The sequence below is a fragment of the Eretmochelys imbricata genome, chromosome 10, assembly GCF_965152235.1.
Source record: "Eretmochelys imbricata isolate rEreImb1 chromosome 10, rEreImb1.hap1, whole genome shotgun sequence".
NCBI classification, from domain to species: domain Eukaryota; kingdom Metazoa; phylum Chordata; order Testudines; family Cheloniidae; genus Eretmochelys; species Eretmochelys imbricata.
In genome coordinates, this window is record NC_135581.1 from 80,783 (window position 1) to 106,564 (window position 25,782).

The window sequence follows — 25,782 nt, forward strand, 5'->3', positions numbered from 1 at the left end:
TGTGGAACCTCTTCCATGGATCCCACCCGAAGGAAAGATTGAACCTCCTGGGCTAGAAATTGCTTGCCAGAGGGGTCTCTGAAGAGGGACGGGGAGACAGCGTGTGAAGGAGGGATAGAAATTAATGGAAGGAGGGATAGAAATGAACTGAAGGGTATATCTAACTTCCACTGTGTTCAGCGCGCAACGTTCTGGGGTGATACGGACCACACACTGATGAAGTGGGACAGGTGGTCCACAAATAAAAGGGAAACAGAATCCAGAAACATGGGAACTAGTACAACATCCTCGTGCATCCCATCAAAAGGTCTGCTTGGAACCTTCTGGGTGTCTGCGTGACGCAGATATATGTAGATGGGGATGGTCTATGCCAAAAGCCCCTGCTTCTTTTCCTCTGTGGGTCTTGATGGGCTGGCAGGGCCAGAGTACCAGGAGAACTGCTGAGGTCTGCAGTGCTTCCTTGAAGTCACCTGTCTGGTGACCAAGGAGGTGCGGTTCCCACTGGTGCTGGAGAACGAGGAACGCTGCATTGGGGCCAGCATGGTCGGTTTCCCCTTAAACAATACCACTGTGCCTAGTTCCAAACAGTAACTGGGGGCCAAATGCTTCCTCCTGCACATTGACACTGATACCACCAACTCCTGTGTGCTGATGACACGCAAACGCTGGTACCATGCTGTCCCTCAGGCGCTGATAGTCCATTCAGTACTGAACTCAACAGTACCTGTATAAGGGCCAGAATCAATGGTGCTGACTGCTGCAATATCAAAGCAGAGGAGTGGCTTGGGTTGGGTTGGGTTGCACTCTGCTCTGCTCCCCATGCCTGGCCTTCTTTGGTGTCGGGAAATATCCCCTCTCAGCTGGCTGCTTCTTGTGCCTCTTCCTCAGCAAGGGGCATGGCAAATGGTGCCAGACTCCTGCACAGCAGGTGGAGCACTCCTCACTGACACCAAGGTGCTTGCAGCCAAGGTGCTCAGCTTGGAGGAAGGTCTCAGTGCTGCCTCCATAAGCAGACACTTTAACCTGGCCTCCCAATCCCACTTTGTAAGGGTTTTGAAGTCCCTGCAAATCTGGCAGCAGCCCTGGATGTGAGCCACGCCCAAGCACTTCAGGCAGCTAGACTGCGCATCGCTGAAGGGCATAGTTTTGTTGCAGGAGGCACAGGGCTTGAAGCCTGATGACCGAAGCATGGGGTACACAAGAAACTCCGCTAACAAAGATATACAAACTATAGTAACTGACTAGAACTAATTAACTATGTACAACTACTAACCAAAAACAATATAAAAAAAACAAGAGACCACTGAGAAAGCTTGCCATAGGAGAACAGTTCCAGCAACATTCACAGGTGGTAAGAAAGAACTGAGGGGACATGGGTCAGCTGGGCCCTTTATACTGTCACCATGATACAGCAGCAACTGAAGGTGCCTGAGACATCCCAGTGGGTACCACTGAGGGAAAAATGTCCAGTAACTGTGCTGGGTGTACGCACACACCTACAGTGGAATGCACATGTGCAATCACTCGAAGGAGAATTAAGAGTTCCAAGACATATGGTTGCCTCCTCGGCCCCTCTACCACACTCTGAAGCTGGGGACCCTTGCAGGTTTCCCCCAATCACAAACACACATGAAGATAGGGGATTCCTCGCTCTCCTCCTACCCCACCCTGGTACACACACACACACACACACACAAATATTACTCCTGAGAGCATTCTGCGCCAAAAATTAAAAATTCTGTGCCAAAAAAATAAAATTTTTGCACACAGTATTTTAAAATTCTGCAAAATTCTGCAACTTTTATTTGTCAAATAAATGTGGAGGAACCAGCATGGCATTGGGGAGCACAGGCCACTGGCTGCACTGAGGTGGGAGATCACTCTGCAGCTCCCCCTGGGACATGGACTCAGCAGTGAGGCTGCACCCAGCCCTGACACAGCACAAGGACCGGGCCTGCCCCAGAAACACCCCAGTGCCTTGCCTCTCCATGCCAGGTGCACCAGGTGTGGACAAGCAGGCTCAGCCTAGCAGGATCCAAGTATGGAGGGGCTTAGTGTGGGGGGATCCAGGTGTGGGTTGAGAGGGTTCTGTGTGGGGCCATCTGGCTGCAGGCAGCTCAGTGGGGGATCCAGGTGCGGAGGGGATCTGGATGCACAGGGGCTTCTTGGGGTTTTTTGGATGCAACAGTAATGGGATGCTGCAGCAGGGTCCAGGTGAAGGTGGCTGGGGCTCAGTGAGGGGGGAGGTTTCTGGGTATGGGGGGGGGACAAAGCTCAGCGGGGGGGTTCGTGTGGGATGATAGAGCTCGGCAAGGGGGTCTGGGGGTGAGGGGCTCAGTGGGGGAACCAGATGCTGGGGGAGTGGAGCTCAGTGGGGTGGTGATCCAGGAGCAGCTGGTTGGGGCTCGGTGAGGTGGGGATCCAGGTGCAAGTGGCTCATCAGGGTGGCCCAGGTGCAGGGGTAGAGGGGCTCCTCAGGAGGGTTCTGGGTGCATGGGGGAGTGAGGCTTGGCAGGAGGGTCTGGATATGAGGGGGTCTGGATGCACAGTGGTTGGGGAGCAGCTCCCCGTAGTGATCCCTCCCCTTGCAACTGAGAAGCGATGGGTGCAGGAAAAGGCGAGGGGTTGTGTTTGCAGAGCTTCCTGCAGCTGGGGGAGAAATCTGGGGTGGTCTGACCCAGCCCCGGATGCCGTGCAAGGGAAGAGGAAGTCCTGTCCTCCTCAGCCCAGCCAGGACTAGCAGCTGAGCCTAGCAAACAGTAGGAGCGACCAGCCAGGTCTTCCCCAGTCCCGCCCCTGCCCTACAGTGATTTAACTCTCTGCCAGCTGCCATGGGCACCCAAAACATACTGCTGGGAAAAGGTGCATGACTGCTCTTGCAGCTTCCCTTTGCTTCCCCATCAGAAAGTCATTTTTCTGCAGGGAAGCAAAGAAATCTATGGGGACATAAATTCTGTGCATGCGCAGAATTCCCCGAGGAGTAACGTAAGTACACATGCACATGGCTACTCATCCATCACTCCAAGACACACACATACATGGCAGGGTGGCTCCTCATTTCTTCTCTCCTTGTCTTCTCTGACACACACAGATGGGGAGCTCACTGTCCCCTGCAGACACACATCTACAGTTGTGCATTTGGGTACAGTTGGGTCGGTCCTGGGGCCGGTTTTGTTCAATATCTTCATAAATGATCTGGAGGATGGTGTGGATTGCACTCTCAGCAAATTTGCGGATGATACGAAACTGGGAGGAGTGGTAGATACGCTGGAGGGGAGGGATAGGATACAGAAGGACCTAGACAAATTGGAGGATTGGGCCAAAAGAAATCTGATGAGGTTCAATAAGGATAAGTGCAGGGTCCTGCACTTAGGATGGAAGAATCCAATGCACCGCTACAGACTAGGGACCGAATGGCTAGGCAGCAGTTCTACGGAAAAGGACCTAGGGGTGACAGTGGACGAGAAGCTGGATATGAGTCAGCAGTGTGCCCTTGTTGCCAAGAAGGCCAATGGCATTTTGGGATGTATAAGTAGGGGCATAGCGAGCAGATCGAGGGACGTGATCGTTCCCCTCTATTCGACATTGGTGAGGCCTCATCTGGAGTACTGTGTCCAGTTTTGGGCCCCACACTACAAGAAGGATGTGGATAAATTGGAGAGAGTCCAGCAAAGGGCAACAAAAATGATTAGAGGTCTAGAACACATGACTTATGAGGAGAGGCTGAGGGAGCTGGGATTGTTTAGCCTGCAGAAGAGAAGAATGAGGGGGGATTTGATAGCTGCTTTCAACTACCTGAAAGGGGGTTCCAAAGAGGATGGCTCTAGACTGTTCTCAATGGTAGCAGATGACAGAACGAGGAGTAATGGTCTCAAGTTGCAGTGGGGGAGGTTTAGATTGGATATTAGGAAAAACTTTTTCACTAAGAGGGTGGTGAAACACTGGAATGCGTTACCTAGGGAGGTGGTAGAATCTCCTTCCTTAGAGGTTTTTAAGGTCAGGCTTGACAAAGCCCTGGCTGGGATGATTTAACTGGGAATAGGTCCTGCTTCGAGCAGGGGGTTGGACTAGATGACCTTCAGGGGTCCCTTCCAACCCTGATATTCTATGATTCTATTTCCTTGTTTTCTTCCCCCTCAACAAGGCTAACCCTAATCATAACTTCAATTCCCCAACCCTAGGAAATTCCTGAACAGAACAGAAAACAGATCAAAAAGTAAAATCCAAGAGATTGAGATTCAGGGCATGAGATCATTTTTTTCATTTGCAGCAGATTCTTATTTATGCAATAGTATTTCATACATTCTGTTGCATTTACAAAGAGGTTAAATAATTTTTAAAAAATTTACAGGAAAGAATGTTAAGAATGAGCTAAGTATTGCTATTTCTATATATATTTGTGGCAAATGGCCAATACTATTGTGGTGGGTCCCGTGCTTTTTTTTGGTGTGGTGCGTCAGGGTGTTGCCCCTGCCCCTATTCTTGGTCTCTGCTAGTACCCTGGAGGGGGAGAGATGGGAAGCAGGGAAGGGACCCAGGTTGGGGTCCAGATCCGTCCCCTACTCCTGTTGCAGCCCCTTCAGCTTCACAGGCTTCTTACTCCTGGGGCAGGGTTTCTCTCTGTCTTCTGTACTGGGGGAGTCCCTCTTCCATGCCTGGGCAAGGTCTCCCTTCCCCTGGGACTCTGATTCTCTGGTCAACACCACTACGCCTCCAAACTACAGGTCAGCTCTCCTTCCTCTCTCTTGTCTGACTGAAGCAGGGGTTTTTATTAGGTCTCGGGTAGGGCCTTAATTGGCTCCAGGTGCTCTAATTAGCCTGCAGTAACCTCTCCTTAGTCCACAGGGAATAAGGCTCTGATCATCCTGGGGCTTATATACCTCCCATCAATCACTCTCCTGTTGACCTCTGGCCCTACTTTATCACATATTGTATAATTGTGTTTATAGCTATTGTACATTGCAAACATCAATCAAGATAAAATATTAAAATTAGTGCCAACCATGTAAAGATGTCTCATGAGGAAAACTGTAATTGAGCCATGATCAGACTTAACCTAACTGCCAAGCATTCTAAACTACAGATGTGTAGAAAATATGACTATAAAACACACTTGAAAGCCACCTCACACACACAGGAGGATATTTCAAACACACTGCTCAGCTGAATTCAGGGTCTCCAACAACTATATACTTTCATCCACAATTGACTCTTCTGCCCCCCTTTCTGACCTGCAGCCTTAGCTCATTCTTCCAAACTGGTTTCTCCATTCCCACACTGCTGGATATCTCTGGAGAAAATCTGGAGACAATGCAGGTTTGTTCCTCTCCTCAATCAGCACATATTCCTTGCCAAGAAAATTTACTTCTTCCTCCCTGGTGAAGTCCTCACTCTTACAATCATAGGCACTTCTCCACTTTGGACCCTTTCCTCACAGCCCCTTCCTCACATTCCGCCCATTGCTGCCTAGGGTCTCACACATTAATGCATAGAGAAAACTAGAACTGTCTTGCCTTAGTTTCCTACCATGTGCCTTTCTTTTCCCCTTCAGCTCTGTCTGAGTTTGAAGTGTTACCCTCTTCTAGTCTCCAGCTCAATCTCCTTTCTTGTTGCCAACCCATCCTGTCTCCTTATCTCTCCCTAATCCTCCCATTCACTCTCTTGCACGTTCCCAACTACATTAAGCAAACTTTGTTCCCTCCAGCTTTGACCCCACCTGCCTCTCCAACTACCAACCTCATCGTCTTCTCTTTCTCTCCTATCTCCTTGAGTGCATTGTCTTCTCTTAAAGCTTAAACATCTGTCCACTCTCGTCTTGATCCCATACAATGTGGCTCCCTCTCCCCCTTATTTAAACACTTTTGCCAAGGTAACCAGGTGCAGTCCTCAAAGCTTCTTTTCTGTTCTCATCCTTCTTGACCTTTACATGGCCACTGACATAACTAATGACTCCCTTCTCCTGCCTTGGCTTTAGACTACGTACCTTTCTAAATCTTCTACCACTTCATGACCCCTCCTTCAATGTATGTTTAAGTGGCCCCTCCTTCTCTCAGCTGCTGTTCTCCAGACATTTGTCCTTATTTTCTTCTGTTCTTAGGACCCTGTGACAAAGTTCCTCTTCTACCTTGCTGGGTCCTGTGCTTATTGGCAGATTTGCTCATCTCAGAGATTCACAACAGCCCTCAGTTTGGCCACTTTTGCTGGTGGCTCAAACCTGCCGTTCACTCAGCTAACCTCATCACTGGCCAGCATGGGGAAAGGAAGGAGAACAATCCCCGCAGTCTCTGCTGACCCACCTAGTGGGTTGGGGAATAGGACAGGGACCTTCCCCTCTGGTGGGACCCACAGTCCAGGTCGCCTCCTCTTGTATCAAATAGAGAGTTGAAGGGGATGGGGGGAACCCAGGCCCTCCCTCTACTCCGGGTGCCAGCCCAGGGCCCTGTGGATTGCAGCTGTCTACAGTGTCTCCTGTAACAACTGTGTGACAGCTACAACTCCCTGGGCTACTTCCCCCTGGCCTTCTCCCAACTCCTTCTTTATCCTCACCACAGGACCTTCCTCCTGATGTCTGATAACACTTGTACTCTTCAGTACACCTTCTCACTCTCAGCTTCTTGCACATCTCTTGCTCCCAGCTCTTCACACGCACCTCACTAACTGAAGTGAGGTCCTTTTTAAAAACCAGGTGCCCTGATTAGTCTGCCTGTCCTAATTGATTCTGGGAGCTTCTTAATTGGTGCCAGGAGTCCTAATTAGCCAGCCTTAATTGGTTCCAGCAACTTCCTGATTGTTCTGGAACAGCCCATTAGCTTACTCAGGGAAAAGGGACCTGCTTAATCTGGGGCTAATATATCTACCTTAATCACTCTCCTGTAGCCATCTGGCCTGACCCTGTCACAGACCCTTATCAATTTTTCCACCTGAGCTCTCCCCTTGATATGGTCTCACATCTCCACCTGGATGCCCCCACTGCTAGCAGAAATTCAGATTGCTCAGAAGTAACCACCTCTTCTTCCCTTCTAAATCCTCCCTCCACACTCTCCTATCTCCAAGACTGTCGATGACTCCATCAGTCTTCTAGTTCCACAGGTGTGAAAGTTGGCTGAATTTTCAACTCTCATATAGATGTAGTACGATCTCTAATTCCAGCTGGTTTTAGCTCCACAATAACTCCAAAATCTGCCCTCTCCCCCTTAACACCAAGGCTCTTGTCCAGATCCTGTCTTTGTGCCAAGACTACTTATCTATTCCAAAATTCAATTAATCCAAAACTCTGTTGTGAAAATCCTCTTCCTTACACAAGCAATGACCATATAACCCTCTAAAAATCCCTTCACTGGCTCTAGATCATAACCCAAAACAAATTATGGGTTTTCTCCTTTCTACCTCCAAGGTCCTCAATAACCTAGTTGCCTCTCCCTATTTATCTGCCCTTCTCTCCTTTTGATCCCACAACAACTTCTGTGTTCAGCCCAAACTTCTCATTCATTCCATGTCTCCCGCTCTCAAATCCTACTTCCCCAAGAAGTCTCATAAAATTACACAGTCCCATCAGTTTAAAAGACAAAACAACCAAACCAAAACCTGTGTAACCTTCCAGACACATATTATTGATCACATTGCTTCAGTTTTCCTCCTCCTCTTCCAACACTCCCCACAGTGTCCTCCATCTATTGTGCTCTTTTTAGACTGTACTAATTCCAGACACATGTTTGGTGCTAGGTAAGTAATTAACAACAAAGGACATATATATAATGCTCTTTCACTGACCATACCTGCTTATTGTCTTGTTCACTTATTTTCTGATAATTGTCGGCTGGCAGGCTTTTCTGTTTCACCTGGAAAAAAGAAAAACCTCAGTCAAATATCAGCTTAATGAATGGATATTAATATAAATACTTAGTGCAGGGCCAGCAGCAGCTATGTCCTACTATCTGGAACAATCTGATCACAACTCTGCCATTTCAATCCTATAGAGAGAGTTAAGCCCTAGCTGTCTTGGATATGCTTGCCTTAGCTGTTCCTAACACTGGGAGAGAGCTGTCAAACAGCTGTCAAACAGATTCTGCCACCTGCTTTCTGGCCTCCAGCTTGACTGAATACCACAGGAAGCAAAAACAACATCAAAGAAATTCCATAGCCACATAGAAGTCCATGTTGTCATGGGCTTCTTCCAGAGGAGTTAAGCAGGCCAGCAGCAGGTGTTAAGGAACTGGAGACTTGGGCAGGCTGAGGCTACAGGGATAGAATGCTGTGGGGAAGAGGGGCAAAAGGATTCAAGTCAGTGGAAGAGTGGGGAGGAATTGAACAGGCAAGGTCGAAGTTGTAGATTCCAAGGCCAGAAGGAACCAATGTGGTCATCTAGTATGACCTCCTGTGTAACACAGGCCATAATTTCCCCAAAATAATTCCTAGAGCATCACTTTTAGAAAAACATCCAATATTGAATTAAAAATGGTCAGTGATGGAGAATCCACAACAATCCTTGGTAAACTGTTCCAGAGTTTAATTACTCTCAGATTTAACAATGTATTACTTCCTGTCTGAATTTGTATAGCTTCAACTTCCAGTCATTAAATTGTGTTATAACTTTCTCTGCTAGTCTGAAGAGACTATTGTTAAATATTTGCACCCTAGGTAGATATTTACAGATTGTAATCAAGTCGCCCCTTAACCTTCTCTTTGTTAAGCTAAATAGATTGAACTCTGAGTCTATCACTGTAAAATATGTTTTCTAACCCTTTATCATTCTCATGGCTTTCTCTGAATCTTCTCTAATTTATAGCATCCTTCTGGAATTGTGAGCACCAAAATGGGATACTATATTCCAGAAGTGGTCTCACCAGTGCCAAATACAGAGGTAAAATAACCTCCCTATTCCTACTCGAGATTCCCCTGTTTATGCATCCCAGGATTGCATTAGCTCCTTTGGCCACAGTGTCATATTTAGAGCTCACATTCAGCTGATTATCCATCAATACCCCCATATCTTTTTCACGGTCACCACTTCCCAGGACAGAGTTCCCCATTCTGTAAATTCTAATGTATTGAAAGTGATAGAAAGGCAAAGCAGAGCAATGGAGACTAGAGATAGATGGCTGATGTAGGAGATGAGGTGGTGATCAGAAAGAACTCAGAAATCAACAGAATTGATGGAGCATTGTTTAGTAAACACAAAGTTGAGCAAGTGGCTTTTTTGGTGAATGACAGAGCTGATCTAGGATTGAAGGTCAAGAGGTGGTGAGGGAAAGGAGAAGGAATGCTAACCCTGTTTGTTTATTTCAAAGTAACAAAGACTATGCAGAAACCCATGGTAGACATCACATATCTGAACAAGCTTAACATATAATCAAATGGGTTTCGTTGCTGGAGAGTGGGTTTCTTATGTGTATTTGATAAATGACAGCTATACAGCTGGATAACCTACTATCAACAATGACATTTCCTTTGTTATGAGTTTTTCCACTGTTAACCTGTTCCATTCCTGACAATGTTTCATGTAAGAAACAAAGCATCTTTTTCCTAAGTAAAACTTCATTTGTTTTAAATAAGTTGGCCTGCTGGATACTTACATTGCAAATCACTTAGGTCAAGGTGTGCACTGAGCAACAATGTGTACTTTGATGGTAGAATGTGTTGGTAGGAGGCAGTACTCGACAGCCCTGGGGCTCACTTCCAGTTTACATCTTATGTTCCTAAAAAGCTCATGCTTCAGGGTTTCAGCCAACCACCTGGAGAGTTAGGAAGGGATTTCTGCTCCCCTTCTTCCCCTCACATTTTTTAAAAAATCTCCTTCAGTTGAAGCATCAGGGATGGCTATAGTTGAAGACGGGACATCACACAGGGAGGGCTGGGGCTCTGAGGCAACACCAAACATTCTCTCTCCCAGGTGCTTAGCTGGCTAGCTCTTGCTCTCATCTCAGGTTATAATTGATCACTGTATGTGGGGTTGGGAAGGAATTTCCCCTCATGTCAAACTGGCAGTGACTATGGGGTTTTTCGCCTTCCTCTAGAGCCTGTGGGTACAGATCACTTGCCGGGATTATCTAGGTATATATCAATCTTTTCCCTACCATTATGGGAGCCTCAAGCACTGGTGCACCTCAGTCCCTCCTATTCTCTGCCTGTGGCACATAATTATTTAGTCTCCTGGGGGCTATAATAGTTTGATATAATTTTGATTGTTGGGTTTAGCATCTGGGTGGTGTTGGTGGAGGTCAGACTGGATGATCTGGTGATCCCTTCTGGCTTTGAACTCTATGACTATGTATAGTAGAAAGAAAAGGAGTACTTGTGGCACCTTAGAAACTAACAAATTTATTTGAGCATAAGCTTTCGTGAGCTACAGCTCACTGGAGCTTATGCTCAAATAAATTTGTTAGTCTCTAAGGTGCCACAAGTACTCCTTTTCTTTTTACGAATACAGACTAACACGGCTGCTACTCTGAAACCTATGTATAGTAGAGCAGATCTAATTTCTGCTGAAGTCAATGAGTGTCTTTCCATTGATTTTAATAGAAGCAGGATCAAGCCTCCAATGAGTAATATTTTGTAGCAAAATGTGAGTCCTTGATAGGTTGGTAGGAAGTTCTCAATTAAGTAAAAACCCAAAACTGAATGCTTTAAAGCCTATAAGGCAACTTGTGCATTAATCTAATGGTGTAACAAATCAGATACTACACTGAGCGAATGATAAACATCTACATAAAACATGTGCTTTAACTGCATCTAACACATTTGCGTGTTAACTTTTTAACCAACTGAGGACTTCATAAATGGAAAAATTCCAAAAATTCTAAAATCTAGAATAAATTAAAAAAACAAAAACAACTTAAACTGAATATATCTGAAGAATATATTTAGGTCTGTTTTAAAGATAAAATGGGTTTGGAAAATATTTCCGCTCTTACATTTGGAACTGTACTCTTTAAACATTTTAACGCTTTTACAAGACAAGCTGCTAAGTTCTAAAGCATGTGTTAGCAAAAATGCCATCTCAAAGCGCCGGGGGGGTGGGTGGGGTGTTAAGAAATCAAAATGCATTTTAAAGAGTTGAGGGAAATACAAGAAAGGTTTTCTGCAGACTCTAATTTTATCTATCTCAAGATTTTATTTGTATTTCTAGTATTTACATACCTGATCCTCTCGTTCAAAACCTGGTGCTTTTGGGTAGCTAGAATTTGGTGAAGAAACACCTGATGTGCTACACTCGGAACACAAAGCACCATTTGCTAATGATCTTTGCCTACAAAGGGGTCCAATAGGCGACAATGATCTACAGCTACCAGAGCTTGACATTACTGTTGGACTTGAGGCACAGGAAATCTGTAGGAGAGAGAAAATAGGATCTGTCCAATATGCTCTACTCTACTCCATTTTTAAATGGTTACTTAAATAACCATATACCTACTTATACAAATACATACACACATGCATATGCGTGTTTAAATGGCAAAACCTATGTTAATGCAACATTATTTTTCAAAGTTGGAAAATTCAAAGTAATGGTTCCAAAGGCAAACATTCACACTATGCACAATTAACCTGTGGAACTCATTGCCACAGAATGGTGTGATGGCCAGAGTATAACTGAGGTGAATAAAAAACTAGACAAGTTCATGGAGGCTAGGTCCATCCATGGCTATCAACCAAGATGGTCAGGAATACAATCCCATGTTTGGGGTGATGCTAAACCTCTGACTGCCAGAAGCCAGGAGGAGAAGATAGGATTGGAACTCTCCAAAATTGTCCTGTTTTGCGTACTACCCCCAAGTCTGACCCAATATGGCAGTTCTCACGTTCCTATAGACCAGGGGTGGGCAAACTTTTTGGTCTGAGAGCCATATCTGGGTATGGAAATTGCATGGTAGGCCATGAATGCTCAGGAAATTAACAATTCAGAGATATGCAAAGGGGGGGGGGCTCTATAAGGGATGTTACTGAAGTAGGGGCAGGGGTACTCATGGGGTGAGTTGCGGGGGGCAGTGCTCTACAGGGGCACTACTGGGGACTCCTAGGGGCCCTGCCGGCAGTGATACCAAGGGGGCCGTACCAGGTCCGCTAGCTGGGACAAGTGAGGTCCCTGGGCAGTTTCGAGAGTCTGGAGGGTGGTATCCTGGGATGCTGCTGGGCTTGATTATTGGCTAGTTTGGGCGGAGGCTGATGCAAGGAGGCTGGCACTTCGGGGATTGGGCTCAGTGCCATGTAGGGGCAGGGTTCCAATCCCGGAAACAGCGGGCTAAAGTCTGGGTAAGCGGTGTTGGTCATGCCTGCGCAGTGTGGCTCTGCATGCAGGAAGATGGTTCTTAAGGAGTTGTGAGTCAGGGACTAGGGAGCACCGGGCAGGCAGAGTGGGGCAAGCCCCTGATTCTGCTCCCCAGCGGGAGCTCGAGGGCCGGATTAAAAGGTCTGATGGGCCGGATGTAGCCTGTAGGCCGTAGGCTACCCACCCCTGACATAGACCAAAGCCTCCACTGGTGAAAATCAAAAGACTCAATTAAAATCAATGACCTAGCTGAAGTTCTGGCCCTACAATTCTGCCTTTTTTGGTGAAAAATTCAGCCCACACATTTCTCTATCTGGAAAATGAACAGATGAGACTATGAACCAATTTCAGCCCTGTCATATGCAGATACAACTCCCACTGAAGTCAATGTTACAACTACTATCATAACCCTAACTGTATTTCTTTAAACAGTAATTCAAAACTCATATAGTAGGAGTAAACTCAATCCTACTGAGACTCCACTGACTTCAACAGAATTGTGTTTGCTTACACTAGGGTTGAATTTGGTCCTATGTGGTTCTTTGAATATGTATAGAAAAACAGTCTCAGGGGGATAATTGCACTCAGTGCATATTTGTTTCCAAAAAAAAAAAAAAAGGACATTATCGTCTTGCAATATACAGATGTCTACTCCTTCACGACTATTTTCCCATCTACTTGCTTGTTTAAAAAAAAAAAAAAAAAAAAAAAAAGAAGACACATAGTAAACATTCCTTGTTGAGGAAGACGTATGCCAAGTCTGAATTCTTAAAATGACATTGCTTGAAGTAGCTCACTGCAAAAAAAGGATATGTAATTTGTCAAATTAATCAATGCCTATTTTCAGTACTCAGGAAAGTTGGAAAACAACCTCATGAAATTTAAATAAACTATCACAAAAATTTTACTATTAGCATAAGAACAAGTACAAGACATTTAATTCCTAATGGTAATTTTTCTAGAAAGTTAAAAACTCCTTAAAACAAGGGTTTCAAATGGAAGTGTACCCTCAACCATAACTGTAGCAATGCTTTATTTTTAATCTTACCAAAACGCATGGACTCTTAAGAAACTGACTATTCAGTCAACAACATTACTTTTATAACAAAGTAAAGGCAAAAAAGTAGCGTGAATCCAATTCTATTTTATTTTGGCTAATGGACATTACTTTTTATACACGCGCACTAACAAATTAGCATGATGGTTTAGGTAAAACACACTACACACTGGAGCAGGGACACACTCTCCTCCTCTTTAATATTTTGAAAACATTAAGATAAATATTTAATAAAGTCTATGCAAGTGATGGAAGACATGAAAGTGATGATGGTAAAGTTATCCAGACATGAAAGATGCGTTGGTTTTATGTACTATTTAATAACTATTCTTGTGTATAGCTCCCTTATAAACAACAAATCATGCCAAACATACATGACAGCTTTTTGTGGGATATATTTACAAAAGCTACTGGAGGAAAATAAAAATGGTAAATGTAGCTTTTGATAGAGTATCTTATTTGAAAAATTAATTAAAATTGAGGGATAAAAAAATGTAATGTGGACTGAAAACTGGCTGAAGAATTGCAAACAAATGGTAAAAATAAACAGTGATATATCACAACCTGAGGGGCAGCAGTCTACCAGGCACTGGGAGAACTGCCGTAAGCACCAGTCTTATTTGACATCTTCAGTAAGGACCAGAAAAATGATGAATAAAGAGCATGTTAATGAAATCTACTGCAAGTACTAACTTGAGAGGGAGCTGAGAACACAAGGGAAGATGAAAATGATACCAAGGGATATAGTGTTGTAAAAAAACATGGGAAGACTCCATGTACAGACTGTCACCTTTCTGTGTCAGAGAAGGTGAGGGAATGCTATATGTGGCGCTGCCCTGTTCCCCCACCCACATATGACCCTGCAGAGAATCTCCACAGGGTCTAGGAATCCATGCACAGAGTAAGAATAGGGGGTAAGGATGACCACACCTCAGCCTTGTCATTAACCTGCTCAAAAGCTAATGTAGCTTTGCGTCTGCAATAATTTTTTTGCTGCCCCTCTGCCCCTTCCCAGCTGTGAGTCCACCTTTTCACTGAAATTTTAGAGCACACACCAGCAAAGGAAGCTCTGGCAACTCAGAGCCAGATAATGCCCATGTACCTAAGGGGGAACTAGGAAGCCACAGAGCTACAAGAGGAGTCTGCATAAATGGATCTGGCCTCCTGTAATCCCCTGCAACCCAAGTATTTTGAGGGAAAACCTCATTAGTCCCAATGTGTTTGTTTGTTTAACTTCTTTGTAAAGCACCATGTGAACATATGGTGCTATATAAATTCTGAACAACCACAACCACCACCATCAATCACCACAGGCAAAATCATGAAATCCTTATTCAAGATTTATTCAGGCAAAACTACTATTGAAATCAATAAGTAACGATGTCATGATCTGGCTATGATGTTAATGTTACAGCATCCAATCATTATTCCTTCAGATGCCACTTCTTGTAACCCCAAAAAGTTTCTTTTCTAAGGCTGCCCTTGTACAAAGACAGTATTGTTTACATTTGTTATATCCTTGAGCTTTAACATGTTAACATTTTTGTATAACAGTAAGTGAGAAATTGGAAAAATTAAGGATGACTGTCTCAGGAAAAGAAGTGGGCTGTTCTCAAGTAGTTCTGTAGTTTATAAATGTGTGGTACAGTATTCAGTCCAACCTTAAAAGACTGTAAAAACAACTGAGGGTAACTTGATTATAATTAAGGCTCTGTGTTTGTCACGAAGATCACAGAAGTCATGGATTTTGTGACTTTCTGTGATTTTTACAGAGGCCCGTGGGGCTGGCCCAGGAGCCTCCTGAGCAGCTCGGGCAGCCCCTGGGCCAGTCACACCCTCTGCTGCTGGGCCAGTCTTGGGTCCCCCCCATGGCAAGAGTTTGGGTGAGGGGGGCTCAGGGCTGGGGATTGGGGTGCAGGGCAGTGCTTACCTGGGGGGGCTCCCCGGAAGGGTGACAGGAACTTCCCTCCCTCAGCTCCTAGCGCCAACTGCTGCCTCCGCAGTTACCAGCCAATGGGAGCTGCAGAACCAGGGCTTGGGGCAGAGTGGAGACAGCACATAGAGCTAGGAGCTGGAGGTTGCCGCTTGCCAGGAGCCGGGGTGCGCCCCCCGTCTGAGCACCCGAGGCGCACCCATGAACCACCTCCCCCCCCCAAGTTTTAGTCAGGGGCATATAGTAAAAAGTAATGGAAAGGTCACAAGCTGTGAATTTTTGTTTACTGCCTGTGTCCTGTCCATGACTTTTACTAAAAATACCGGTGACTAAAACAGCCTTAATTATAATCTCAAAAGTACCTATATACAGGGGGGAAAATTCTGATAGAGGGCTGTTTTATCAAGCAGACAAAGGTATAACAAGAGACAATGGCTGGAAGCTGAAGCTAGACAAATTCAGGTTGCCAATAAAGCACCCATTTTTAAACTGAGGTTAATTAAGCATTGACAAATTTACCTAGGATGTCATGGATTCTCCATAACTTGAATTCTTTAAATCAAGGCTGGATGTCTTTCTAAAAGATATGCTGTAGTTCAACCAGAAGTTAAGGGATTAATGTGGGAATTACTGGATGAAATTCTATGGCTGTGTTACACAGATCAGATTGGATCATCATAATGCTTCCTCCCTTATGAATGGTGGCACAAACACACCTACACCTATAAATATTCAGAGCATAATACTTTGATGTATGGCTCTGCTCTGAAAAGTGACCACTTAAAAATCCTATCTTTTTACTGAACCGATGTGCTCCCTGGGTGTAGTGAGCATTATATCTGACGATTTTAATGTTTACTATTTTTTACTCCTGCAGAGTCGACACAAAGAAGAGCAGGAGATGGATTCTCTTCTCTCTTGTGTATTATGAGCAGAATTGTCAATTAACTTCTTATTGTAGGTACAAAAACTACCCACAATTACACCTTGTATCCAAAAAGAAGGGTGCACAGTCATAAAGTGGGAGCAGAATCCAGCTTTCACAATCTCTATTATTAATAACTATACATGAGCCAGAAAGAAATCCACATGAGTTTCAGACCCAGACGGAGTGGGAGAATAGGAAGTGAGAAAATTCATCTTTTTTACTTGTAAACTGAGCAAAATAGATATGAAGCATAACTGAGATAAACACAGAACACTTAGAGGCTTTTTTCTTTAACAAAAAGTCACTTTTCTGAGGAGAACTTCATTTTAAATCACTAAGTAAAGTGGTGTGCTGCCCATGGCCAATGGATCTGAAAAACGTGCAAAACTTTGTAATTGCAAAATCAAAATTCCTTCAAATAGGATCAAAGCACACAACTGTCATTCCACCATACACAAAGTGTGAAGATTTAAACCAAAATATTTTTAACCGTATGTATTTGTGCACCAAAAAGCATACAATTAAAGTTCTCGATGTCTAGAAGACATCTTGTCATATTCTAATAACTCGTAAAACAAAGTAATACATTTTCTTCAAACTTTCCATATAAAATAATCCACAACCAAAATAAGTTTCACCCCAAAATAGATGTTTTTAGACAGTTTCAAATGACTGAAAATAGGAGTTTAGAACAGAACTACCACCTCCAGGACAGTTGCTGTACTGTTAGTGTGATACTATAATGTTCTTAGAATGAATTAGTATTTGAACTGTCTTGCATAATCAGTTACCTGAATGAAATCATGTTTTTTTTCCTGCAGGACTTCATACAACTCCACTCCTATCCCTGCTCTCCTCGCCTCTTGTTCTCCCTCTTGCACCTGACATTTAACTTGGTTCATCTCACTTCTGAATTATCTTTATTTCTTTCTCCCAAACATAACACTAAATCCTATTTAAAAATACCCCTTGGACCTACAACAGCCTCTCTCTGATTACATGCTCTCCTCCAAAGTCACTCATTTTGTTTAGCTATTCTTCACCCACCACTGTTGTCGCACTACTTGCTTAATACTATACTATGTGCTCTCACACCTATCCACAGTTACATAAATAGTATATAAGGATAAAATATTTTTAAAGGATGAGTAAAATCAAGAACAAAAACCTAAATCTGCTTATTACCAAACAACACTACTATGGGCAGCATTTTCTTCCATTTGTTTTCTAGTCTCCTGTCTTCCTTCCCACCATGCATGCAGAAGTAGCTCTGTGTTATCTAACTGATATGACTGCAGCAGAAAGTCAGGAAACTTCTACCCACCTCAACAATGATAGAATAAAACCAGAAATGCAACAGATTTCTCTGTTTCTCCACCCTATCCCTGCGTTAGACTTGCTGGAGCCCGGAGCTGAAGCCAAAGTGCGAGCCCCATCGCCCAGGGCTGAAGCTGAAGCCCAAAGTCTTCAGTCCTGGGTGGCAGAGCTCAGGCTGTGGCTTCAGCCATGGGCAGCGGGGTTCTGGTTACAGCCACCACCATCTCCCGCCCAGGGCTGCAGCCCTCAAGCTTCGGCTTTGGCCCCCCTTCTGGGCAGCGGGGCTCAGGCTTTGGCTTTGCCCCCAGGCAACAGGTATCAGGCTTCAGCCCTGCTGCCATCTTCAATCCCCCTTCCCATAGTCATGTAGTAATTTTTGTTGTCAGAAGGGGGTCATGGTGCAATGAAGTTTGAGAAACCCTGAACTAGACTAAGTCCAGTAAGTGACTGAGATTAAAACTTGATTAAAACTTGGCAATTTTGACTTAGAACTGTATTAAATATTTAATCAGTCTGAACATGTTCTTCTAGTTTTAGAATAAAAATTTTGTCAATAGTGTTACTGGCGCTCTGTCTTACAAGCCATTTTCTCAAGCTAGGTTGGCTCATGAACATACCAGCCTAATTTCTTCCTTGAAGAAATTTTACCTAAGGAAGTTTTAATTTTATGGCTCTATTTTAAATACATCTCATATGTTGCAGAATAGAATATAAATATTTGCCTAATTTGTTTTCAATTTAAAATGGTACTTTACATCTCATATCATTCCAAAGCACTTCACAGTTAATGGCCTAGACTGTGACTTGCACTATATACATTCATAGATTTTAAGGCCAGAATGGACCTTTGGGGTATCTAGGCTGACCTCCTACATAATACATGCCACAGAACTCCTCTGAATTAATTTGTGCTTCAAGTCCAATAGCTATGATTAAACTAGAGCATATCTTCTAGAAAAAAACACCCAATCTTGATTTAAAAAAATTCCAGTGATAAAGATTCTACCACACCCTTGTTAAATTCTTCCAATAATTAATTACCCTCTTCGTTAAAAATGTATGCCTTATTTCTAGCCTGAATTTGTCTAGCTTTAACTCTCAATCACTGGATCTTGTCATATCTTTGTCTGGAAGTCTGAAAGGCCCATTATCAAATTTCTGTTCCCCATGTACATACTTACAGACTGATCAAAATACCCCATAATCTTTTATTTGATAAATGAAATAGATTGAGCTCTTGGAGTCTTTCACTGTAAGTTATGTTTTTCAAAAAACATTAATAATTCTCATGACTCTTTTCTGAACCGTCTCCAATTTATCAACATCCTTCTTGAACTGTGGACACCAGAACAGGACACAGTATTCCAGCAGCAGAATACACAGGCACAAAAACTGCACCTGCAAACGTTTTCCAGACAAGTCTCTAGGCATGTAGGAATTAGCATGAATTGTGTGTTGGCTTATCTTCTTCCCTATCCTTCCTCACAACAGAGCAGGAGAGTGATGAGTAAGTGGAAATGGTGGATCTGCAGCTAACCCCACCTCCATTCACCAGGCCTGCCGAAGGGGGCAATTGCCAAGAGGCCTGGGTGATTTATAAGGGCCAGGGATGGGTTGCAGGGCTCCCAGGAGCATGTGATCGCTCTGAGCCCCATGCTTTGGGGGGCCCAGTGGGCCGGCACGAATGGCCAACGTGGTTGGTCCCAGAAATGACGGATTCATCATTTCCACCCCAGGCCCTACACCCCCCAGGAATGGCCTTGGCACCCGGAATTGCTGTCGGTGGACCTGCCATTCACAAACTCACGAGATAGGGCAGTTGAGCCAGTATGAGGGTGTCATATACCAACAAATAATTATTAATTCCTTATTCCTACCCCCTGGCCTCAAAGCAAGGAGAAACCAGGACAAATATTGTGACTTAGTGGTGTTTCACTGAGTCACAATGCCTCCTGAGACTAACTCTTGGGGTGGTACAGTTTGCATACGACATCTTCCTCAGGACTGCTCCTAAAGTCACAATCCACACCTATACACACACAAAAAATCACTTCATCATTGGCATAAAGCAACTTCTGGGTGGGTCCACAGCAGTTAGGTGGATGCCTACCGAACAGTACTTCCAGAAGGGGTGGGAGTTAGAGCAAAGGAAGGAATTTTGGCTAAATCTGGTATCGATCTCTACTCTTATGAGAAATGCCATTGGATTTGTAATACTTATTACACAAAACCTTAACTCATGAATTCAAAAGAACCAAATACAATAAATTAAATGTAACTAAATTTGTTACCCATGTGGTGGCAGTGATCTCTATTTGATAAACTACATTGATAATGCATCGCTGGCTGCCTCAGATGAACTCTGCTCACTTTGTCGTGACTTAACATTTCAAATTTCTGAGCAGCTTCAAACAAATGCCTTTAACTCAGAAACAAAGTGACCTTTCAACTTCCTTTCCTCAAAAAAAAAAAAAAAAAAAAAAGCAAAAAGCAAAATTAAATTAGCTCAAGGCCTAGGGCAGTAATTCACGCCTGGACTAGTAACACCTTTAAGGGCAGGTGACCCTGACCCTAAGAGTTAGAAAAAGGTACTTTATACCACTGCAGAGGAACTGAATCTTTATTATTGATGGTGTAATGAACTTGCCTCTAGCACTGATAGATTATGGTGCATCTTAAAACCACACGCACAAAAAGAATTTTAGCAACATCTAAAATTATTTATTCATTCAAATCTCTCTTTCATCATCTTTACATCATATTAAGGGAGCCTGGATTTACAGATGGGATACAAACATTATTTACCAATATAAAAGATGCAAGACTAAGGCCTTGTTTACAGAAACATTAGTTTGAGGCAAGCTGGGGTTTACATTTACCCTGCACTAGCCTGCAACGGATTAACTGTTCATGTGTACCCTGCTGACGTGCATTAACAGTTCATTTATGAACTCTAACCTAGTCTCATTTGGTCCAAGAAAAGATATTAACTAACCCATCTTGTGTCTGTAATATACTGGGAACGACATGCCTATAAACAACGCTGCACAGTATACGAAGACAGCTAAATTTATACCTTTAAAAATATCTGGGAATTTTTCAGTATTTGTTTTGGTGGTGAACTTTAAAAGAAAACAATATAAGTAATAAAAAACTGATTTTAAACTCACGTATTAAATTTTCATGTGTACTATGAGTTAGTTGATGTCCAATATTCTTTATAGGATTCTTTGTTCGGAAAGGCTCTACTTCACTGAGATTATCATATTCAGACAATATCACTTTATAGGTAAATTTGGAGAAGCCACATATTACACGGACTGGATCTGGCAGCAATACCAGGATTTGGAGGGCAAATTGGCTGAGATCAGTGAGATTTTCATGATGTGATCTACAATAATCAACTTTGCATAATCCATTGTTAGCTCTTACATATTTGACAAATTTTGCTCTGAGGATTTCTTCTTCCTGTGATGTAACAGAACAGGCCAATCACATTTTCTGGTAATGCTGAAATGGTTGGCTTTCAGGCAGAGTTAAGCACGTGGCACTGTTTTCCAGAATGAATCTTCAACCTCATGAAACTTTGGATTCGTGGACTTTTGTTTTGTAATTTTGTATTTTTATTTTGTACACTCATCATGCCTTCTTTATATCTTGTTTAAATTAAGGGAGAAGAGAGGCAAAAATGTGATTTTTCAAACAGTGCTGATATCTACCTGGATTTTAATATCTATTTTTAAAATGCCACAAAAATTGGGAATATTTCAGTAAAACTGATTTTACCGAATTATTTAACCTGTTTATGCTTTAACTATTTTTTATTTTCTTAGTCACTAAATTATATTGCCTAAAATCTACCAATAATTATTGCTGCTGTGTATTAATTAAAGACTCTGTGTACCATCTATAGTGAATCAAGCTGACTTGTATATTAATTGCTTGTTATTCCTCTTAATTTTATCTAATTGTTTATCCTTAGATTATGAGCTCCTCAGACCAAGGATCCTCTTAAGTGGCTGGAAAGCGCCTTGCACGTAGTGGGCACTACTGCAAACAAATACAAATTTTAAAAATGGAACCTTTGATTTTCATAAATGCTTAATAATAAAAAAGTTGCAAAACAAAACCTATTCTAACCCTGTGTTCAATCATCACTTTCTGAGGAAGTTTCCTTTGGGGCTAAAACTTTTCATGCTCAAAAGGTGGAAAACTGTATGAAAGTCAATCTGTTTTTGAGTTATCTGAGCCAGAATAAAAATACAGTCCTGCCCCCCGTTATCTTGATATATTACTTGAGTTAAAATAACTAAAGTAGCTAATTTTTTTAAAGTTCAAACTTGGCCTGAGGCTTCTTCTTAGAGCAGCAGTTCTTTGCTAAATTTAAACATGTTTCAAGTTTTAAACTGGACATACAGTGTCACTCTGACAACCGGCCAACAGTTCCTCAGTACTATAAAAAAATTAGATAGAGCAGAGTTTCTGCCTATTACATATGGTTGCCGGAACTTAGACATTACTTGCCAATGTCATTGCCCTAGTGAGAAGTCAAGAGTGTTCCTCCACAACTGATTCACAGCTGGAAAGACAAATTGGACAGGAAAGACCAAAGACAACGCTCTCCATGACCAAGAGCTCCAAATTAGAGCTAAAAACCAGATCTGAACACCTCCACCATTCTCAGGTTCAGTCCTTCACAACACAGCTCATTTATATGGTTGTTTGGGGCACATCACCTTTAAGGCTACATAAACTTGAGCTAAAACTGCCCGAAGTTATTCATATTTGAAAACTGCTTGCTCAATCAAGTTTCCCTTGCTCTGGGGTTCACAATCCACAGTGAACTCCAGCCTCCAGACTGTTGCATCTGGAATGGGGATTGGAGGAATGACAGAACCTATAGGGGTACTGTGCTCCTGCCATATTAAATGTAAAGGGAAAAGTTCAGGACAAAAACCACCAAGATCTGCTGCCTTTTTTCTATGTTTTCATCTGTAACCCCAACAATTCTTAAAATCTTCCCTGGTGTGGTGGCAGGACAGCATTCTGAGGTGCAGAGCCCAAGCATATGGGAAATTTTTGAAGACATGGCTGAGGAGCGGGTCCCCAGACTGTGCCCTAGGACAGGTGACTGTGTCTCCAAGAAGCATGCACCAGTGTGATGCTTTTGTTTTTCTGCTCTCTTATCTATATTTCTCTTTATAAAAAAAAAAAAAATCTAGGAAGTGAAATAAAAAAAAACTGTGTGAAATGCAACAAGGGTGAAAATTTAAACATCAGAGTTAAAAAAATGTAAGTAGAGTAGTTCTCATAGCAACCTTAACTCATCCACATTGCACAAATACAGTATTTTTGATTACTCGTTGGACCAGTGGTGTCAAACTCAGAGGAGAGGGCTGAATTTTGTTTAATTTTAGTCTGTTGGCCAGAGTACAGTCGTGATTATACTCCCCAGAGTGCAGAATGCTGATGTCAGTAGAATGCTTGCACAGAAGAAAAAGGGGAGAATATGCCCCGCATGTTGTAATAAAATGTTTAGTTATGATTTGTTCAGCGCCTTATTGTTGTATTCATCTCTAATTCAGAAAACATGTTCCATGGCCCTTTTCTTCTTCAAAGCACTTTACAAATGCTAATTAATCCTCAAAAAACCCTTCATGATAGGTTAGTTTTACTCAAATTTTATACATAGGGAAACAAAGACAAAAAGATTGAATTACTTGTCCACGGCCAGAGAGGGAAAAGGTTCCCGGATTAGAAAACAAGGGCTATTCCTGGCTCCCATCCCCCACGCCTGAGGCCTCATTACCAACAGTGAACAATGGAATGGGAAAAATGGCATTAAAGAATTAAGAAGAGCCTAAAACATGCTCCACTAGCAAGATTCAGATTTAGCACACTTGATGTAAAAAGAGAAGTATGTTGCTTCTTTCTCATCCTTGTACATGGTTTCTTATACCTACGTGATGCAAATGCATTGCTCTTTCTGGTGTGTATATACACATATATACACACACATTACATACATATATACACACACATATATATCACAGCCTCTGTGCATACTGGTGTCATCTTTCCTCCCCTTTTACTTTTTTTTTTTTTTTTTTATAAGTCCCAGTTTCTTACAGGCCAGAGATTTTTCCTGGGACCACTGTTTTTCATATATTCCTAATTTCCGATACACTTTCTACCCAACCAGATTATCTCCATGGTTGCAAAGCTAACCAAAAGCAATCAATCTTGAAAAGCATTTGAAGGTGTCGAGTATGGCTGCATGATGCAATGAGTCAGTGAGGTTATTCTAAGTCTTGAGGCTGTGTAAGAAAAGGCACTGAATCACTCACGGGAGGAGACCACCAAGGATATGTCATGCTGTGCAAAGCTGGCAGAATGTAAGGCATGAACAGGGAAGTTGGGAGATAGAAGAAACATGCAGAGCCTTGAGACAGAGAACTGAGAGCCAGCGCAAGTTAGGTATTTGGGTATGTGTTAATAATAGAAAGAGGTGGTCAGAGTATTGGACAAGAAAGATGCTTTTAATGGTACCTTGATGGAAGGATATGTGGGACCAAATATGAGAGTAAGGGAAGACCCCAAGGGGCTACAATAATCAAGGCAACAGGTGACTAGGGCATGAATTGACATTTTAGCAATATGTATAGAGCATAATGTAAGGATTATGTTTGAGATGCAGAGGAAGAATCTCTAGGCTTTAAAACTGAATGTCTGGGGAGTAGGAGAGAGAGAAGCTGAATAATGACACTAAAGTTACAAACCTGGGTAACTGGGAGGATAGTGAAATTATGAACAGTAATAGAGAAGGGAGGAAGAAACAAGTGTTTGAGAGGAACACTCCATTTGTTCCATAGTTAATTTGAGTTTGGGGCAGGACATCCAGAATTGATGAGACAGTTAGGGATTCATAAATAAACTGAGGGTGGAGGAGATCAGAGTGATTTTGAAGTCATCTGCACAGACATAGTAATTAAAACCATGAGTTGATGTCAGGAGGAACAGTGTAGAGGTAGGGACCAAGAATAGAGCCCTGGAAAAAGGGTTTGAAAGAGGATGAGCCATCATGCGAGACAATGAAGGAACAGAGAGAGTTAGAGGAAACTGAAGTAGACAGTACGCTCAAGGAACTTGGAGGTGAAGAGCAGGAAATTAATGGACCACAAAAATGGGATGGCAGAAGAGGTTAAGAAAGATGTGTCTGCATTAGTGAAAGGGTGAAGGAAGAGAAGGTGAAGGTTGGAAAGAAAGGGGAGAAGAGGAACACTGCCTCTGATATATCAATGTTCTCCTTGGGGAAAAAAACCCCAGCAAGATCTAGGTTGAAAGAGGAGGGGGTAGCTGCAGAAGAGGCTTCAGGAGAGAGTCAAGGGTAGAGAATAGGCAGCAGGAGTCGTAGGCATAAGTGTCAAATATGTAGACAGAACTGGTGGAAAAAAGAATGAACTTTAGTTGAAAGCATCTGCAAAACCCTTAGACTTTCTTTTAACGCACTCAGGGTTTGTCTACAAGGGGATAAAAACCTGCAGCTGGCCCAGGCCAGCTGACTCAGGCTCACGGGGCTCAGACCCTGGGGCTGAAAAAATCTGCTGTGTAGACATTTTGGCTCGGACTGGAGCCCAAGCTCTGGGACTGTGAGAGAGTGAAGGGTCCCCGGGCTTGGACTCCAGCCTGAGGGTCTCCACAGTGATTTTTCAGCCCCAGAGCCAAAGCCCAAGCAAGGGGACCTGGGCCAGCCGCAGGCTTTTATCCCTGTGTAGACACACACTTAGCAGCACAGAAGCAGGAATGGAAGAAATGGATGTGACAAGATAGTCAAATATGGGGATGGTGGAACAACACAAATGATGTGACAGTGAAGAAAAGGGTTGAGTGTAGAGAAGAGGATGGCACCAAGGGAAGAAATGACAAAAAATGATGAAATGAAGGATCATGTCGAAAGCTGAAGAGGAATCTGAGTTGTTCATGGACTAGAGGTTATGTAAGGCTTGTGTGATGCAGTCAGAGGAGAGTAATTAATTATGTTAAAATGGAAAAGAGTGGTTAGAAAGCAGGTATGCAGAAATTAAGAGGTTAGGGGAAAAGCCATGCTTGATGAAGATTAAGTTAAGAAAGTGACAAAGGTGGGTAAGATAAGCTGGTTCAAAGCTGAAGTCAGAAAATGGAGGTAAAGGACCCAATATGAGTTTAAGGGAAGACCTGGAGGTGGCTACAATAATCAGTTGAGAGTTAGAATAATCAGCAGGGAACAATGTGGAAGCTAAACT

At 43.0% G+C, this 25,782-nt stretch overlaps 1 protein-coding gene across 6 annotated transcripts in view; it reads right to left on the bottom strand.

Moving 5' to 3' along the window:
- The window catches only part of UNKL (unk like zinc finger), a 147,600-nt gene that overhangs the window by 53,137 nt on the left and 68,681 nt on the right, over nt 1–25,782 (bottom strand). For all 6 annotated transcript variants that reach the window (XM_077829347.1, XM_077829350.1, XM_077829351.1 and 3 more), the window contains 2 exons: nt 11,137–11,325; nt 7,776–7,838 (listed from right to left, as the gene is read on the bottom strand). In XM_077829347.1, the coding sequence (XP_077685473.1) occupies nt 7,776–7,838; nt 11,137–11,325 (252 nt within the window). The remainder of the gene's footprint in view (nt 1–7,775; nt 7,839–11,136; nt 11,326–25,782) is intronic.